General features: G+C 44.4%; 1 protein-coding gene across 2 annotated transcripts in view; it reads right to left on the bottom strand.

The window, feature by feature from the left end:
- The window catches only part of CACNB1 (calcium voltage-gated channel auxiliary subunit beta 1), a 478106-nt gene that overhangs the window by 417760 nt on the left and 40386 nt on the right, over positions 1 to 19960 (bottom strand). For both annotated transcript variants that reach the window (XM_086924331.1, XM_086924332.1), the window contains exon 2: positions 5553 to 5639. In XM_086924331.1, the coding sequence (XP_086780457.1) occupies positions 5553 to 5639 (87 nt within the window). The remainder of the gene's footprint in view (positions 1 to 5552; positions 5640 to 19960) is intronic.

Genomic DNA, 19960 nt, shown 5'->3' on the forward strand with positions numbered 1-19960 from the left:
TTTGGACCGGAGGTTACTGCGGCTGGTAAGGGTGCCTTTGGCACCGTTCTCTGAGTACTTTTCGGAGCTCCTATTACGTTCATTTGTGGAGCTAACAAACGGCGTTTTCTTTGTTTTCACTGGATAGTTCATTTATAGAACTTATGCTCGTTTGTGACTACTTGGTGATTTAAGCGCTTCCATGTGGAGGGGGAGCAAGATTCTTCATTTGGTACTTTAAGGCTAGTGGTTGCCAAGTTAGTAATCTGGGTGCAAGGAGTCTCATATTGCCCTGGATGACTGGGAATGTACAAAGCATCATTTGTGTTCATCAGTGATAAGGAGACCTTGCTACATTTATTGCTTCTATAAACATTACATGTTGAGGAGTGACGTAACTCCCGGATTGACACATGACGATTGCAAGGTCTAATAGTGTTGCATGCAAATGATCACGGAAGGCACATTGCCCAAGAAAAAACCTTCATGAAATACATGCTGTTCTTTTCTTTTACAGGAGTTGTATATGAATGAAGGGGTTCGTCTATACTAGACAGGTAGTGTGCTTTACCTATTGTTGAGGTGGTTATAATGTGTACGTGGAGAACTGTCTGATATCCCTCATTGTTGTTACAGCCTCCTGAAGTAGGAAGACTCCTTATACACAACTCCTATGTGAATGCTTATTTATTTTTCTTTACAGGTTAGTGGTAGTGTATACATATATACATTGTTATAGAGTAGAAGAACGTATATAGTGGTTAGTAATTGTTTGTTCTTCTCTCTTCTTGTGTCTTCTAAGGTCTCCCTCCCCGCTGTTCCCATCCTTTCCTTCCTGGCTTTATCCATCTTTCCCTCACTTAACCATCCTTTAGTCTGCGTATTATGTATAGCAGATTTGGGGCGGTTTAGAGATGGATACTATTTGAGCATCGAACCAACCCTGAGGATTCGAACGGCCCTGGAACAGCGGCAGACAGCGACTCGAAGGTGCTGGTGCACGCCTCCTCCGAGAGCAGTCCTAGAACGCTGGACAGCTCCTTGGGATCCAGGCTCATGGCGGGCCGCCCACCACAGGCTCCAGGCCGCCGCGCTCCTCCAGCGGAGGTGGCGGGCATGGAGTACAAGTAAAGTAAACATTACCCCCAAACGGAGTTCACTCTAACAATATGTAGGATTTACCCCCAATGAAAGTTATTTTACTAGTTGGCTTACTAGTTTATCTTACTAGTAGACCCTGCGTTTCATGCTAGGCCCGCCTTGTCTTGTACCTCCCACCCCCTGCCCCCACGCCAGAGTTTGGCCCTTTCACCTGCCCTTCCTCCAGCCTCTGAGGCGCTGCCGTGCTGCGACGCCGCACTCCGAAGGGCATTGCGGACCGAGAGCGGCGGCGAAGATCACCACACCACCACCCCCCCCGGCACCAGGCTACCGGCGGGAGCAGCCCGCAGTGCTGAGCAGCTGTTGGGTCAAATAACAGAGCTTGGCAGTTACACGCATTGCTGCGGAGGGCGGCGGTGAAGGTGCCTCCAGCGGCAAGCCCACAGGACTGAACGGCGATTGGGGCACACAAAGAGCCCAGCGCGCACACACTCATCGCTGCGGCGGGCGGCGGTGAACCCCCCCCCCTCGGCGAAAAAGCTATCGGCGGGATAAACGCACAAGACCTAACGGCGTCAGGTACATGCAAAACAGTGCTGCCGAGGCACCAATCAGCTGATAGGGCAGCCAAAAAGTAGCGGTGGCACTGTAGTGGCCTGAGGGTGAATTCCTGCCATCGCTTCTTCCCTGAGTGACCCGCCTTGAGCCAGACTGCATCTGTAAGCTCCATCCTTTTCAGACTGGGGGGCGTGTTTTTGACTGAGAACGTCACTAGGTAGAAAGAAAGTCAAAAACACGCCCCCCAATCCGAAAAGGACAGGGCTTATATCCAAAGAATAACGTCACAGGGACCTCTTCTCCAATGGCTGGCCGCCATTTAGAAGGCCAGCCAATGGAGAAGAGGGGCGGGGCGTAACCTCGCTACTCCAAGTCATTAAATCTTGCAGGCTCAAGTGGGCATGTGTGCACCCAATGCCACGAGAGACCTAAAAAGGACAAAAAAATGATTACTAACACCACATACCATTTACTCTTGTCATAAGATTTGCAGCCACTGGTTATATCATGCTTATTTGTTTCGTCATCATGCACAGCTGAATATGGTGCTTCATATATCGAGTCTTATGATCACGTAGAAGCTGCTAATAGGTTGCTCACATAGGTAGGTGTTATAAGCTTTCCATAAATTAGTTCTGCTGGCCACACATATGCTGTAATCCAATCAACATGTGACTTATGCGTAACATAGTCCAAAAACCGAATGCCCCTGACTGACCGTTCCTAAATGTCGCCAAGTCAGACAGTTTAATACTCAACTGCAAGGAATCGTGTATGCTTCCTTTTGACCGACCACTGACCATGGACCCTCAGTCTCTGTCTGCAACTATGAGTCACCATAATGCAAATCCATCATGGATTTAAGAACACCAAAAACGTCTTTTACCACTGTGCATCTTCTGGGGAATCTTACCTCTATTATAACCATCTCAATGAATTGCCACTGTTTACTCAGTGGCCACTGGTAAGGTCAACTGGTGAAATTCAATTAATTTGAAGCCTATCTGTCAAGCTGACAATCGGACTGCATAAGGAGCAAAATCATACCATCTGCCTCATTCCGGTTGTAAAATGCACAGGCCATACTTCAACAAGTTACTCCACTATCACTTTACCACACAACAGTTTGAATTCCAGAGCTCATGTTTTTACACAGCATATCGCGCTTCAAATCACATACTATCCTCCCTAAGCCCAAGGTCATTTGACAAAAAGCAGACCTTTAGTCCACTGGCAAAATACAAACATTTTAAAGACAGAATGTTAACAGTACATGGTTAGTCCTTTGGAACTCGCTTCTTCTATTCCTCGGTCTCAAAGCTGACCTGGGATTCAATAATGTCTCAATCTCATATACATTTTGACATACCTTGGATTGCATTTCAAAGCATTGCTCTTCAGCCAAAACTATAAAATCTTGATCATGTGTTGATCACTCTTCCAAACTAGCCATTAGCCTTATCATTTCTGCACTTAGTGATATGATGTGGCCTGTGGCTAAAATCAACACCATGTAAAGAAGTAAACAAATTCTGAAACAATCACCTGATTTAATATTACACTTTTTCTGAGATCACATTAATTGCATTAACTGCCAGGGTCTTAAATAATACCTATTGCCCTCATTATTTTTAAATGTACTTCCTGATCACTTCTCGTGTCCTTCTAGCAGATAAATACAGATTGTGATTTATGTTATCAAGCACTTCCATAGCACAAAACTGCCGCTAGTGTAGCATTGAAGTACTCAAACTTTCCAGGGTAGGTGTAGGCAGACCGCTACATTTAGTTGCAGAGTAGGCAGCTGTAATACGCTCTATGTTAAAGTTGGGCATGGTGAGTGAGGGCCTAACATATGGTCTGGGGGCATTGTGTGCAACTTATTGCTGTCGGTATGAATGTCCAAGTCCAAGATATGTGAAAAAGAGTATCACCAATAATCACATTCACCAGTCCAACATCTTGTGGGATCCTATAACTGCGGTCGATCAAATTCCCCTCTTCAGCCTCTTCTGCAATCCCATTTGAGTCACCAATTCTCACATTCTTGAGCACAGGCTCTTCTTTTTATTTCTTGCCTTTGTATACATCTTGCACTGCCCTCTGCAACTTTCAGAGTACTTTGAGGCAAAAGGATAATGTGAAGAGGACAGGGAATGGGGTAAACAGCAGTGCAATGTTCACCGGCAGTTGTAAAGTCAAGGGATGTTGGGCACAGTCTAGGGCACCATTCTCATAGAAGCAATAAGTACATATTTTTCATAAGTCTATTTCATGGTGGAGGGGTAGCGGAAGGGAAATGGGAAGGGTTCTGAAGGAATCCCATTACCACTGTAATTTATCTCATTCTTCAGTACAATCTCTTCTGTGATCCTAGTACCACATTTATTTGCCATTAAGTCACTTCAGGAAACCCAGTCCTGACAACAAGCATTATCTCCCCAAGAACAAGCTCCCATGAGACCAGTTACCCAGTTACTGGTGCCAGTATGACATTCCGCAGCACAGCCAAAAATTCACTATTGACACAAATCATTATGTTCCCAGTCAAATATCCCCTGGTATCTCATTATTGCAGCCCGTTGCCACACTCCTATTGCTATTTCTGAGATTCCATTACCACTACAAATCTTTACCTTCCCCATGACAGTCTCTTCCAGGATCTCTTTACTGCCACCATTCATAGATTCCCCAGTACACCTCCTTGGATAGCAGTGCCACCACCAACCATCATCTTTCATTGTACAGCTTCCCCTGGGATAGCATTAACTATTAAAATCACCACACTGACCAGTACCACCTCTTCTTGGATCATAGTACCCTCACCAATTATCACAAATCGCTTGTTCATGCAGTTCTGGGATTCCGTTACTGCCCCCAGTCATCAGAATTCAGCGATCATCCACCATTCGTTTTTAATTGCCACCACCAAGTGTTAAGATTCCATAAAGCTGCCTCTTATCAGGTACCATTACTATCAATGATTGTTACATCTCACAATGTAGTGTCCTATAAGCACCCAGTAAGTCGCAGGAGGCCGCAGAAAGGCAGTACTGGCAACTAGTATTATTTTACCCTGTAACCTATTTCTAAATGTTGTTTTACAGGATTCCACTCTTGCAACCAATCATCCCATTTCACAGTACCTCTGCTTCAAGGGTGCCATTGTTGCAAGGAGCAATCATACTTCCCAGTACATTCTCCTTTAGGACACCATTACCACTTATGAAAGAACTAATGCATTATCCTTTGGGAATTTACTGCCACCTATTTTCAAAATCCCCTGTGCAGACTTTTAAGCTCGTGTTACTATCACCATTCATCAGAGGGCCCGATACAACCACTCACAGAAGCCAGGTGTCTCTGATAGCACTGTACCCGAATGACCACGAATACATGCAGTTACCTTAGCTGGTCACATAAAAATATCCTACTTTCATGTGCAGATTGTGGATTACAGTAAGTTTGTACAGTTGTGTGTAAAAATATAGGGATATTTTTGTACTTTATGCATGAAAACATAAATACATTTAAATGAGACAGTCTTCTTCTTTCATTTAAATGTGGTTTCAAAATATAGTTTGGACAAAACTAGGCTCAACTGAACCAGGAGTGCGGCAAATATACACTGGTAACTCATCGAATATACAAAAAAATGCCAATCATCTGCTCTCAATGTTCAAGCATGTACTATGCGCGAGCAGGGAAGGGTTCCAAAGTCTGCTTTTGAAGCCTGTAGCATGGACACTCGTAGCAGACAGAGAGGAACTATTGAGCTCGTAAGGCCCTTAACACCAAAAAACAAAGGGATGGGTAAGCCAACACTAAAACCAGGAGAGTCTATAGTGACAGAAAGGGAAGCTTTATAGGTATGTCCCACACCCCATTTTGTTAGTTGCAGGCTTCTCTCTTACCTGCCGGACAAAGCTGTTGGATGTGGTGTCTGAGCTGGTGCTGCCATCTGAACGCTTGAACCTACTTTTCCTCTTCGCATACTTTCCCTTTAAAGAGAAGAAGAAGAATGGTCAATTGAGGCGAGAGTGGACCAAATATTTCAAAACATTCAATTAAGGATTACATATATGCACAAATAATAAAAAAAACCTTGGACAGCTACTGTGGGTAAATTAGGAGCACAGAATCTCTGTGTTAAAACACCCACAAAGGCGGGTCAACTTATTATCAGTTTGAGCAGACATAAATAGGTAAACCATGAGGGGGTGAATAAGCAGTCCCCAGAAATCTGTTCAAAAAGAAATTCCAGCTTAGGAACGAGGCGGCAACACAAATGTAGAAACTTACCTGGGGGAGACCTCAGGGGTGGCTGAAAGGCCTGTCCTGGGATGGGATATCTCAAATATTCAATTTCATATCAACTAGGAAGAGAAGGACTCAACATGAGCCTTCTATTTCACTGCTGTTTAAGAGCTCTGTACTACAAGATTGGATTCAGGCACAATTTTGTGAAGGCGGAGCATTGAAGCATTTTTCCAACACCTCACACCCAGAGAACTCCAAAAGATGCTGCAGGTGGTGATGTAGGAGACTACTCCATTTGTTGCCCATGTTCGTGGATGTAGGTCTATAAAGAGACCCATGTACAAGAGTTCTGGTGTGGTGAATGAGTTTTGCATGGGTGCTTCAATGTTTTCGCAGTAAACTTAGCGGCTGTGTCTGAACTTGGATTAACTAGATACAAGAAAGATTCACTACCATTTACCTATGCTCCCCATCTTGAAGCAAGGATTATATTTGTTGTACATCGTTGGCAGAGTGTTTGTTTATAGAGTAGTCTAATTAGGAGGAGTTTAGATGTCATGTGGGAGCTCCGACGGTGTGCTCCAACCATATTGCGACAAACTTGTGGATGCACTGAAGCAAGCAGTTAAGCAGAGAAATACAATAAAGAGCCACATCTGCATATAATTATCACCTTATGGTGATTGGATAAAAAGTTATCCTTATGTGTTGGTAGTGGTTGGTTAGGTGTTGGCTAATAGTCATGCCTGAATATTATGTAGGAGGTTCAAAGGAGTGCTCCAACTGTGATGCAGTGAACCTACGGTAGCGGTGAAAAAATCTATTGCCACATAATTTTTAGGGAGGTATTCGTGAAATCGATATTCCCACATGGAGTAACGGAAAATTAAATATATGATTCCTTTTGCTATTTCTACATTCAAAAGTAAAGCTTGATAGTGGGGTGGTTTGTACCTACAAGCAGTAAGGCTAGTCTTGCATGGCAAACTAACAGCATGAAAATAGTCTGAGGCCCCCCAACCCCGTCAAGCACCCCTGCGAGAAGATCTCCTGTCACATGATTAATGATGGTGGTGATCCTGTGGTTGCAGTTTGATATTGCATTGTGAATGGGAGATGCAAACAATACTAAAGGAAATTAGTAATCAATAAGTGGTCCCTCTAGCACATACTGTAGATCAATAGTCCTCTCGCATGGCCATTCTACTGTCAAACAAGTGCTCATTAGCTGATGTTCTATACCCCGAAGGTTTTCTAGGAACATTACTGTAGTATTCCGTTTCTGCAAAGAGCCACTGACCATTATTGCAGAGAGAAAGTGGAGGGCTATAGTAACACCCTTGTCGTAAGCAGGGAGAGGGTGACTCTGACCCTTCCATACGACAGGAAAGGGTGACTCTGATTTGAACTGTAATGTATTAATTCAGAAGAGGGGTTTGAAGACCACTATATTTTGGAGGAAAATCTGGCAGTGGATAGTTTGCTGAGGAATTATCTCACCTGAAGAATATATCTTCAGTGCTGGACTGCAGCAGTATCTATTTGATGCATAGATTTTAAATGGCTACTTAAACACTGGCCCTTTTTCCATATATACTGTAGGATCCCTGGCGACCCAGGGATAAATTAATATTCAATAATCTGATTATAAGAGGAAACAGCCATGATCACAAGGGAAGAAGTTAGTTGATTTATTTTTTTAAAGTAGGAATTTCGTGGATTTTAGCAATTGAGGGCAACAAACTAAATTGAAAGAATGAAGGACCAGGACCTCGAGAGTCAGTCAGACAATCACTAAGCTTTGTGGGCCAAAACTGGTCAACAATGTTCAGCTGTGTCAATCAATCAATCAGGGGTTTGTAAAGCGGGCTAGTCACCCGTGAGGGTCTCAAGGCGCTGGGGAGGAGGACGGGGAGGGTGGTGCAGCTCCGGATCAGTCGAAGAGCCTGGTCTTGAGGCACTTCTTGAAGGTGTGCAGAGTGGAGGACCATCTGATGTTGACTGGGAGCTGGGTGTGTGAGACAGACATGCTTAGGGTTATCTCTCTGCCACCGATGGGAGCCAGGGATGCTCCTTAAAATATTTGTCTTATATATGAGCCAATGCGGGTCATTAAGTTCCCTCAGAAGTGTATCCATGGCCACCAGGAAAGGCTGTAAGCAGTGAGACAGGGTTGTCAGGTGGAGTTTCTGAGCAATGCGAGTAGGGCTGTTCAATAAGTTTTATCTCAGTTATGCTCAGGGAAGTCCCTCTCAGTGGGGACCCATGACGAGCTCTCTTTTCCACCTCTAAGGAGTAGGCAGTCCAAGAAGCACTTTCGGTAGTATCACAAAGGTTCTTGAAGCAATCTCAGAATTATACACCAGGGCTGCTCAGGGCACAAGTCAGGGGAACACAGGTACACGGTGTCCACCCACTATTTTAACAGGGTGTACGCCGTCCAACCTGCCAAGAAGTTGGGTCCCACAGAAATATGCTGATCTGTCCCGGTGTAACTTTCAGACAAGGTGACACGTTCAGCAGCGCCTGTGCATTGTCTGCTTTCCATTCCCAGCAGCAACGAGCAGGCAGCGACGAGGGCTTTTTCATTTTCACCACCAGCTGGGTCAAAGATTTAGGCCGAAGTTGATGGGCGATCAGGCCTCCTTTTGATCAACGCGGTCTGGAACCTCACACTTGAATTAAAATACATTGGAGGGGAAACTAACGCACACACCTTGTTATCACTTCACAGGCACTTAAGAGAGGCATGCTTTTGACTTTGTTCAGTCTTTGTATATAAATGCGTGCACTGTAACAATGTCAGATGTGTGGTTGTGGTCTGACCCAATATTTACACAACTTACAATTGAAATAGAACTATTTCATTTCTTTTACAGTGCTATTCTTCTCAATGACGGGTGTTGGAGCCCTTTATGTAACATACACATAAAACATTGACACTAAATCATGTGTGTAAATCAATGTACAAGATGTGTTACATGAGACAGTGAGGGTTGCAATGTTTACGAGTCACATGTCCATATCTCACTGTGCTATATTAGAAGAATTACAATTATTGAACTGCTAGTAACAAAAGGATCTATATTGAAAGTGGAAAACCACTTGCCTATCTACATAAAATTAAAATCCGTCATCTGCATGTTAGAAGATCTGCTTTGCAGGAGACACATTAACCTTCTATACTACTTTGATTCAAATATGGGTGTGCACAAAATACAGAAAAAGCGTTAATCTCCGGAGTTATTTTACCATAATTACTACTCCATGAGTGGAGAGGTGTAGGGCAGCGGCCAGGGTAGCTGACTTCGGAGCTCAGGGTTCACAGTTCAATCCCCGGCTCCAGCGGCAGCTCAGCACCATGTGACTCTGTGCAATAGCTCACTTAATTTCCACGATGGCCCCCAGTGCCTTGAGAGGGTGAGTAGTTTGTGCTTTACAAATACAGATTTACGTTTACATGAGATTTATTAGGCACACAAAGATCTCTGCAGTAGATGCTTTAACACCATAAAATATTTTAAAATGCAGACTTTGCAACCAAATAAGCAGAACAGATCCACTACTATGCTTCTCCTTGTTGCCAGAATCTTTGTGGTATGATTTTAAAAAAACATAAATGTATTAGTTGAGGCCCAGATTTTGTGTCTGGGTTGCTGCAATTTTGTGGCACAATCCCGACGCAAAATCTCATTTGTTAAATCTCATAATCTGATTATATGTACTCATGATATACCTGTTAAACATAAGTGGGAGGTCTCAATATCTGGTGTCACTTCTTATGATGTCACTTCCAGTGATGTGCGATGTCAAGCGTTGTGACATCATCCGCTGTTTTGGCAGGTGCCATGTCACCTGCATGCTGCCTAACTTGGTTAGTTCCCCCACTTCTATTATTATGATTTGTACCCAGGGGCTGTTTACGAAGCTCTTCAAGGTGAGAGTGAGCTGCTCAGGAAAGTTTGCCTCAGCACTGTGAGTGAAGGCTATTTATTTAGTGATGGTTTTCTTTGCAGAAAGTCAGGATTCCTCAGGAAGGGCTCTCTCCCCGGAAGCTCTATCAACAGGGTACAGCATGCATGCCTCTGTGGTGAAAACCATGGCCTCTCGGGAAGTTCAGCAGTATAAACTATAGCCTCTTAGGAAGCTCTTTCAACAGAGCGTAAACCACTATGGCCTCTCAAGAAGCTCTCCCTCTGCCGTGTAAACCACCATTGTCTCCCAGGAACCTCTCTCTTGGCAGTGCAACCCACCGTGGCCACTCAGGAGGCGCTCTAGTAGAGTAAATAGTTCCTCGCAAGGTAGCCCTTTCTTCAGTGCAAACCATAGCTAGGGAAGCTCTTCCAGCAGCGTGATTTGCAGGAAGCCGTTCCTGGGCAGCGTGAGTCACGGTGGCTTCGGAAGGTCAGCCCCGCCAAGTGAGCTGTTCTCTTTCCCAGGCAGCAGGGGTCGGAGCAGGGGCTGCAGGCCTAGGCCTCCAGGGGCCAGTGCCCACGCTCCTGGGGGCCAATACTCCTTCCTCTCTGGTTATTGATAATTTATGGATGAGACGGTCATAATCCAATCGTGTCTGGTTGGCAGAGCGGCAGGCGCGCTCCCCGGGGCTGCTGATCAAATTAAAAGCAAATACAGGGCCGTTGTCATGGAGAAGCCTGCATGGATATTGGATTTAGCAGCCGCCTCATCTCCTGGTCTGTGCGCAGACACGGAGAAGCGCGCGCATGCGCAGGCGTAACCTCAGCCAATGACCCTTACCCTCTCCAGCACGCACACGCACGCAGTGAAGCGCGTGAAGTTGCGTGCTTCACTACGCGATCATACACAATCACAAAATTAGTATAATCCGGACAATTTTCAAAAAACAATGTCAGCCCCCTCAACCTTTCAAGTCTGTAATGAGGGTCAACTAGAGTGGCGTTGGAGGGGAGCGCGCGGAAACCAATGAAGATCAATCATTTCTGTAGTGTGAGAATGTATTTGCTGACAGAAACTCACATTTAGGTATACCAAGGGCAGCTTGCTTGTCTAGAGAGTCGAGATGAGTCCGTGGACGATAACGCCCTTCAAAATGAGGGTGAGTTGAGAAGCATAGCTTAAAAGTTTCCGTTAACATATATAACGTGTCAACAGACCCGATTCAGAGGTGAAGACTCATGAATTTTGAAACCAAAAATGGCTTTATTTTAATTTTCTCCAGCCTAAAATTGCCACCGCTTCCTTCATACACACTAACATTGAAATACTTGCGGAGGAGCGTCGCCCGCTGAAATTACCCCAAAGATGAAAAATAAAATGGGAATTAATTACCATTTTATTTTTTAGCAACCAGTACTGAACGGGTGTCAGTATGGGGCGGGGCATCTGCTGAATGACCGAAGCAGGGAGGATGGTTGGCTGTTTGTGCCGAAGTGCGCATGTCCCTTTTGCCGGCTGTCTTGCACCAGCCAGCCAGACATGCGCAATTTGATACCTGTAACCCAGCTGGTTAGAGTAGGTGCATGCCTCCAGGGCTCTGGGGAACCACGAGTGAGGCCGCTCACTTCAATCAGGACGCTGTTCTCACAGCATGAGAGCAGCGCCAGTTCCCCAGAAGCGGTCCGGAGCAGGGCGTGCCGGTTCAGGTAAGTTTTAATTTTAATATCAATATTTGCAGGCGTGTGCACCCGCCCCCACCCCCATAGATGCCAGCCGCCGTGCTTACTATGCCAGTAACCACACAGTTTAGAACACTGATACTTGTGCTTCAAAGGTACTATTGACACAAACGGAGTCTCTCATCTGGATACAAGGAAAACGCAAGATTTATAACAAGCTGGTATAGTGTGTGCCTCACTGCGCCCTTGCCTGGATGTCACGTTTTATTGTAAACATTGCATTTTTCTCCAAAATACTCAAACCACTCTTTTATGAACTCTTGGTCTTCACGACCCACAGACACACCACAGGTTCACAGGTTCTCATTGTAGACTTGTTATCCCCAATCACGCACAAGTGTACATACAACCCCACAGATAGTAGACTATAGGAGACATACACACAAAAGGGCTGCCCTCTCACAAGGGGGAAACATCCTAAACCACAAAGTATTAACCCTTTCGATGCTGATGACGAGCTCAGCTCGTCATCACCCACGGGTGTCGTGTGCTGATGACGAGCTGAGCTCGTCATGGTGCCAGCAAAATGGCAATTTGCAGCACAGCGCAAAAATCCCCACAGCAGCCATGTGGTTAATAACGACTCTCTTTTACAACGAAGTCCAAACAACGATAAAATCTGAGCAACGAAGTCCTTTACCACGAAGTCCTGACCACGACTTTTCCCGGACTGCAATGAAAAACTGTGCGTGGCATCTCTCCGCCCCCATTCTCTGCATTGCACGTCACCCCCGCGCCCCCCCCCCCCTCAAATGCTGTTAAGGCCTGACATGAAGCTCTGCCCCCCGGACTTCTCATATCACTCTTCTCCGCCCCCACCCCTTTAATGCACTTGGAAGCAGAAGTTAGGCAAACTGGCTGGTAGAGAACGAGATCTTAAAAGGCATGAGATTTTGAACTCTCTGCCCCCTGGCACAATGTGTGGCATATTTCTTCTCTCCGCCTCACTGAAATTGGACGTGTTGCCTCCTGTCTAGCGGAGTACGAGCAGCGCAGGGATGCTGCCAGCCCACATCCTGCTTTGTAGCACGTTCCCTCACCCCCAACTTGACACCTGAGTGGAGATATCTGGATGACAGGGTGTGAGGAACGTTGGGAAGCAGCCAGACATCATCCTGCAAACATGGTAATACGTTGGGGGCACCAAAAACAACAAGTCTCTCCTCCTCCCCATCCATGTTGTAAGGTAGGTGAATTATATTTTACATTGAATTGATTTAATTTTTATTTAAATAATACTTTTGTAAAAAAAAAAAAAATCAACATTTTTTACAAACAAAATATGTTAATAATATGAAATGGAATTAACAAGTTTTAAAAAATTTATTTTAAATCGATATTGATGAACTTTCGTTTTTCAATAAATTTTAATATTTTAATATATCATTTAAAAAAAATAGACTAATTTGTAGTTCGTCAGGTTAAAAAAAATATGACTATATATTAAAATAAACGTAGAATAAATTAACAACAAAATGGATAGTGAGCAATTTAAAAATATTTTGAGGAAGTATTGTTATTACAATACTGTCATCTATTGGCCAGTCATGAGGTGAATATTTTCGTGGTTTAGGAAGTCGTTGAAAAAAAAGTAGTGGTTTAGAAAAGCTCGTTGTAAAGCTTTCGTAGTTGAGGAAGTTGTGGTTTAGGCAGTAGTTGTTTAGACACACAACCCTCACAAGGACATTGTCCCCACACTAGAACACTAGACTCACAGAAACATGCTCACACTAGTCACCCAGAGGAAAACAGATACGTCCAAAGAGACAGTCATAGGCACAGAGTAGTCAGCACACATATACAAAGAAATGATGCATCTCACACACACACACACTCTCACACATATATAAAGGACCTTTACATAAAAGTGGGGACTTAAGTGATAATCAAAACTGGGCACGGACAGGTACCCTGCAGAACACCACAGATAAGAGGAAGAAATTCAGACATGCAGGGAGGAATAGAAAGAGCTTGCATTTGGACAGTTAGAAACTTAGTCAAAAGCCACACAAATAAAGTCCATTTCGGAGAGCCTCTTGAGCAAAATGTTACAGTTAATGGTGTCAAAAGCAGCCAAAGATAGAATAAGATAAGAACTGCTACTCAGCCAACATTAAGGACTAAACTCAAGACATCCAGGATTGTCAGAAACTGGAAGAGATTTGCCTGCTGGAATGGGTCCAAAGCGGTACAAAAGGGGGTGGTGATGGACGGAGCATCTGAACCAATCAAACACTCACACCCAGTCAACCGATCAGGGTTTAATCCATCAGCGTTCTTTAGCCAACTCTGCCACCCCAGTTCAGACATGGCCATATGCAAATCAGTCTGACCCTGTACCTCACTGTTCCCACGAGGCACAGGGTCAGACTGATTTGCATATGGCCATGTCTGAACTGGGGTGGCAGAGTGGGCTAAAGAACGGTGATGGATTAAACCCAGATCTGTTGACTGGGTGTGAGTGTTTGATTGGTTCAGATGCTCCGTCCATCACCAACCCCTTTTGCACTGGAATGGGTCCAAGGCATCAGTCAAGTCCAAGAAAGCAGCAATTTAGCTGGAAACTATTTACCCTATAATTTTGAATAACGTGGGTAACATTTTTAAGGGAGAGGTGAAATCAGGACCTTCTTAACAAACATTGGCAAAGGGCATTAAATCTGACTTGCATTATGAGACCTGACTGAACCAAGTGTGCGGCAGTAAAAAAAATATAAAGCAAAACAAAAAACACAGGCATCTATGAGCTAAACAAATTCATTTCTAACTTTTATAGGAATTATTAAATCCAGAGGTGCAGTAATCCATGACGAAGTATTAGGCAATCAATGGTAAACAATGACAATCCGAGGAAAAATGTGAGACAACTGGCAAGGGGAAAATGAAGTTGAAGCCCATCGGAATGTCAAAAAAGTGCCAGAGCGGTGGCAAGGGAATTTCACAGAGCACTGAAAATGAAATGGCCAGTTGGCCGGTTCAAGAATGAGTCATTTTGACCTGCAAGGTAGCAGTTCAATTAAGGTACAAATTGGGTCTCATACATGACCCCCAGAGTGAGTAGGACTCCTGCCCATTTGAAACAGATTTAAAATGTCCATGTTTGATAGAGAAGATTTGTGATTTTATTAGAAATAACACTATTTATCCAAGTAGTAAACTAGCTTAGCATAAGCAGATCTCTATGTGCCAGTAGCCAAAGAGGTGGTAACCAATCCCGAACATCATTTATAGACTTCGGTGACATAACTATTAGCACACATTTCAGCAGAAAACAAATCTGGAAGGGGTGGGGCGAAAAGAGCCACAGGGCACAAAGTGACACTGCTGCTCTGGAATTAAATACATGTAAATAAAAAAAATCTTCTCATTGTTGGGGATATCCTAGGAGATAAAAGGGCGCAGGAATCTTTAAACCAAAATTGACTTACGTAAACAAAGTCAGGGAGAAGATTATGAATAGCCAAGTAACGATCTACCAGCGTCCTGGTATTTGAAAAGATTTCCTTGCAAGAAGGGCAGGACATTCGGAAGAGAACTCAGAAATAGTATTGGAGGAGAGTGAGGCAGGGGCCATATACACACATAAAAAACAACAAGGCATTTAGTGGGGAAAGGGAACATAATGCCAACAGGGGATGTATCAAGTTGCTCATGAGTTCAGCAATGCTGACTAAAGGCCAGCAAAGGAAGATTCTCCTACCATAGTGGGATTTGGGCACCGGATAAGGAGAAGGCAACGGCAGAGAGATGTGTTGATTGCGTGGCTTCATCGCGGGGTGGAGAGAGGGTCTTGCCTTACGAATACCCTCAGTATACCACACGAATCCCTGGCACCATGTGCACATTCCACAGCAATGCTAAAACTACTAAGGGAACGAAGTGACAGGCATGTCACATTTTGCCAGTCTCCTAGCAACAGGGAGGTATCAGAGCAGAAACAGAGAGTAAACACGAGCAACAAGTGATCCACATTTCTGACTCGTACAGAAGTAACCCTGCGCAGAGAAACAGCCATGATATGTGGGAAATGTAAAAAGCCATGAGAACAACGCAAAAAAGATAACCAGCTGGATTGGTTGGCTGTCTTTTTTAATTTAATCAATATTTTATAGACATTTTGATGCCTTTAATCAGTACCAACGTTAACAAAAGTGTGCAAAGCGGGAATTTTCACAATGCCTTAGAATTCAAGACATTTGTTAAAGACAGACTTCCTTATTGCTGCATTGGTAGAATTTCATAACATTAATTTATGTTAACAGCAAGATATTATCATCAGCAAGATATGAACATTATTTTGGCCATGGAATAATGGAAGACTTAATTAAAAAGTATTGAAAAGAGTCCCTGCAGGTGTACTAGTAACAAATACGTTCAACACAATGCAACAAAGAGATGTGATAATATAGCTGGGAAAGACAGGCACGATAAACAGAATGGAAGCCTTCGATAAGATCAATTGGCTATTATGTGCAGAAAGCGATGCATTTTAGTAGAAGATTTATTCAGAGTATTAAAAAGAATTTGTGAAAGTTCATGTGCCAGAGTAATAGCTACTGGTGAAATATAAAAAAGTTTTAGAACAGTAAAAAGTACTGCACAGGGCTGCCCTCAATCCGCGATGTTCCTTCTTTGGCAGCACACATTCCAACAGAGGTACTAAGAAACACTATCAAATATTGCTAGCTCTCTTTCAAAAATTAATGTAAGCGCAGTTTATTTGCTCATGACATGTTATTGCTAACGGACAACCCTGATCTTCCATACCTTAAGAGCTATTATAAGATCTTTATTCTTATACAGACACTTTACCTTTTTAAACTCTTAAACACTAACATACCAATCCAGACAGAGGCAAAATCTGACTCTCCAGTTAGTGAGCCAATCTAGATGTGTTAAAATGTTCATATATCTGAGGGATTTGACACTGTGCACGGCATCCAGGTAGCAAGAACAATCTTACAAGAATATACACAACCAATGGTCAAAGAATCATTAAGGCACAGTTAACCACGACCTGGAACAATTCCTATATCGGAGAAGTTGGCAGAAGACTGAGACTAGTAAATAGGCATTAAGGCATGTACCTCAGGTAATTAAAGATGGTATGAAAAAACGATATAAATCCATTTATTTAAAACTCTTAGTGGTTGTTATCAGCAGCGGCTGTTGTGAGGGTAGAGTGGCGGGGTGGGGATAGGGGGGCGGACGGCGAAGAGAAAAAAAAGGGGGGGGGAGAGCTTACCTGCTGCTCTTCTGCTCCGAGTCCAAGCTGCAGCACAGGCTCCCAGACTTGAAGCCTGTGCTTGCTGTCTCCAACCGAGCAACGCAGCTCAGGTAGGAGACAGCTCAATGGGCATGTCGTTTGGCCATCCCGAGGTGGCCGACCAAACTAACATAAGCACGGATAGCAGTGTCCACTACTCCCCTTGTGACTCCCCAACCCCCCCCTCCCCCCCCCCCCCTCGATGACCTAACCCCCCAAGACTAGGCCCGGACCTTAGAACTTGCAAAATAAAACGTTAATAAACTGTTATATTATCGTTTTATTTTTCAAGTTTTGAGGCTGGCGGGGGGAGGGGGTGGGGGGGCGACGCTCTTCCGCCATAGCGGAGGATCCGTCACAAGTTGCTACGCATCTTCTCTATAGTTTCCAGGTCCCTGCTGCTCAGCCAGTGTGAGTGTGGTGTAATAGAATGTTGACGATTGCCTGGTTGGAATAAATGTCAGCTGTAGAGAGTGGGCTGAACAGCAAAGAGGCTGTTCCTTGTAGGGCATTTACTATCTCACTTATTACCTGTAACTAAGACTTACCTTATTCAATAAACTCATATATTATAACCTATGTGACTGGCTACCTTACTATCTGCATACAATAGAGTATCATTTACAACAATCCCATGTAGCAGCTTCTGTGTCCCTATCTAATACTGAGAAGGGTATTTAACTTCTTTTCTGCAGAGAACACACTTTTGGCATCTTAAACATTGCTTCCATATGTTAATGATATGAAGATTATGTCATCCCACTGGGGAGCGGGGCATCACTTTGTTATCCCTCCTCCAGGGGCTGATGCCGAAGCACTTCAGCATCAGCCACAGGCCCTCCTTCACAGGACTGATGACATCAGCATGCCTCCAATGCACCAACATTATCAATCAACATCTCTTAAAATGCCATAGACATTTGGCTCCAGCAGCTTCAGGGAGCATCTGTGCTAGGCCCCGGAGGACCGATCATGATGAGAGAGACACCAGAGTAAAGGAGAGAGTCTCCACTTTTTAGCAGTACCTTGCCCAAATGTATTTCTGCTTGCAGATTGCCATACAAGGGCAATCTCTTAGCTAAAATCCACTAATGGACTCCAGGGATATTTTCCGCAGGGGAGCAGCCCTGCAGCAGTGTCAATGGCTCGACACCCTCACTAACAGCATTTCAGCCACTTCGACTGGGCTCAAGTTCCTGTCTATTGTTGATTATTGTCTTACACGTATTATTCCATTACAGATATGCTTGTGACCGGTTTTCTTGATCTCTCTGTGACACGGTTAACAATGGCTATTGTTGACATTACTTGTTTCTCTGTCTATAATTTGTAAACACTCAATAAAGGATGTCTTTAAAATAAAACCAGCCCCAAACTTCTTGCCGCAAGGAGCTGAAAGATAAATCACCAGGGAGTTGTTTCTGAAGAGGAGTGGCCCTCCAGAATGGCAGTGTTCCCCAGCTTACCACTGACGTTGGAGGGGCTAACTGGGGGTGTACCCTGTAATGTCTGAGGCCGCGAGTCAGCGGTCTAGTTAGCCGCGCACCGTGAGGTGCGCACACGCGAGCGCGTGACGTAACGCGCAAGTATATAAAATAAAGGAGTCGTGGCCGGAGTCAGTCCGGACCACGCGGTGAACTAACCTACTCGTGTCATTACTGTTGCAGCGCTAAGCACACCATGCGCCTGCGACACAGGGGCACGACATACCCCAATCCGATCTCGACAGGCCTGAAAGCACCACTAGTCCACCAGGGAGTTCTTTTACAGAGGGAAAACAGACCCTTCAGCATAGGCAATGGCAAGGACTGATTGCACCTCTGTTCAGGTCAACGGAAGACGCTCTCGCCGGCACCTCCCACTTCCGTCTTCTGCCTCTGATTCACTGGGAAAGTCGCGAATAGCGGATCGACGGAGCTGCGGAGTGGCAGTCGGTTTGTGCTGATCAGACTTGTGGACGGCGCTGGAACCCCCTGTGTAGTGGAGAGCGCGGGGACGGCGAGGCAGTGACCACGGGAGCCGCGAAGCCGGTGGCGGGATGCACGAGCCATGAGTGGCAAGTTGTTCCCGCAAGTGACTTGAAGCGAGTGAACTGGATGGGTGTGCCTAGCCAGGCCACAGTTTAATAAGTGCCTTCAGCCACTTGAGGGGCATGTCAACATCAAGGAGTCAGTGAAATGACCAGTTGAGGCTCTTTTATTTATTTATATGCAGTTGGCTACTGATAAAAATAGAAATTAAAATTAGAAAAGGAATTGTGAAGTAACTGTGGAAAAGTTGCGGAGGTGAGAGCGGAGGACCTTGAACAGAGGTAAGTAGATTTTGTTTTTCTGCCTAAGTAAAATTCCCTGTAAAGGGGATAATTAGTAGGCATATGTGGTGTTGGACTTTAGAAACCCCATAGTTATCACTCAGCCGTAAGGTATCTAAAGAGAAGAATATTCCAGCGGGATTTACACCTGAAGGAAGGAATCCAGAGACTAAGGGACCATAAGAGAAAGGAGAAAAGATGGCCTTAGGGAAATCTAAGCCCCTGAAAGTCCCCAAAAATTCTAAAAAAAATAAATCAGGAAATAAAAGCCCAGCGATGGAAGCTTTCTACTGAATTACCGAAAGGATTGAGTGTGGGGAATGGCAGTAAGGCAGCACTAACAGGAACAAGAAAAGTAAAAGGAAATACTAAATCATTGAATTTAACTACACAGTCAGTGATGATGTCTACGAGGTCAGTGAGCCTAAAAAGAGGATCAGCAGTTTCAAAGTCAATCAAGGACTTTTTAGGTAAACATTTTAAAGGGAAGGAGACTCCTGAGAAGGAGCAGAGCTTTGTAGAGACTCCCCTAATCGTAGAGGATCCGGCAGCCCTAAGCTTAGAATCTCTGAATCAAACAAACTTTAATGTTCAGAGATCTCAATGGAACCACGTTTATCCTCCTCGCCTAGGTTATTCCGGTCATTGTTTGGTCATGTCATTGAGGCAGAGGTGGGGGAGAAAGAAGGAGCCCCACAAAATAATTAATTGTGCGAGGGAGACTCTAATCAAAGTAAAGACTGCTCTAATGTGAAAAGACATTTAGAAAATTCCTATGTCGCTCGATCTGACTTAAAATGTCCATTACTGCATAGCCTGGAAGTTACGGGA

The sequence above is a fragment of the Lissotriton vulgaris genome, chromosome 5 (genome assembly GCF_964263255.1).
Source record: "Lissotriton vulgaris chromosome 5, aLisVul1.2, whole genome shotgun sequence".
In the NCBI taxonomy this organism is placed as follows: Eukaryota; Metazoa; Chordata; class Amphibia; order Caudata; family Salamandridae; genus Lissotriton; species Lissotriton vulgaris.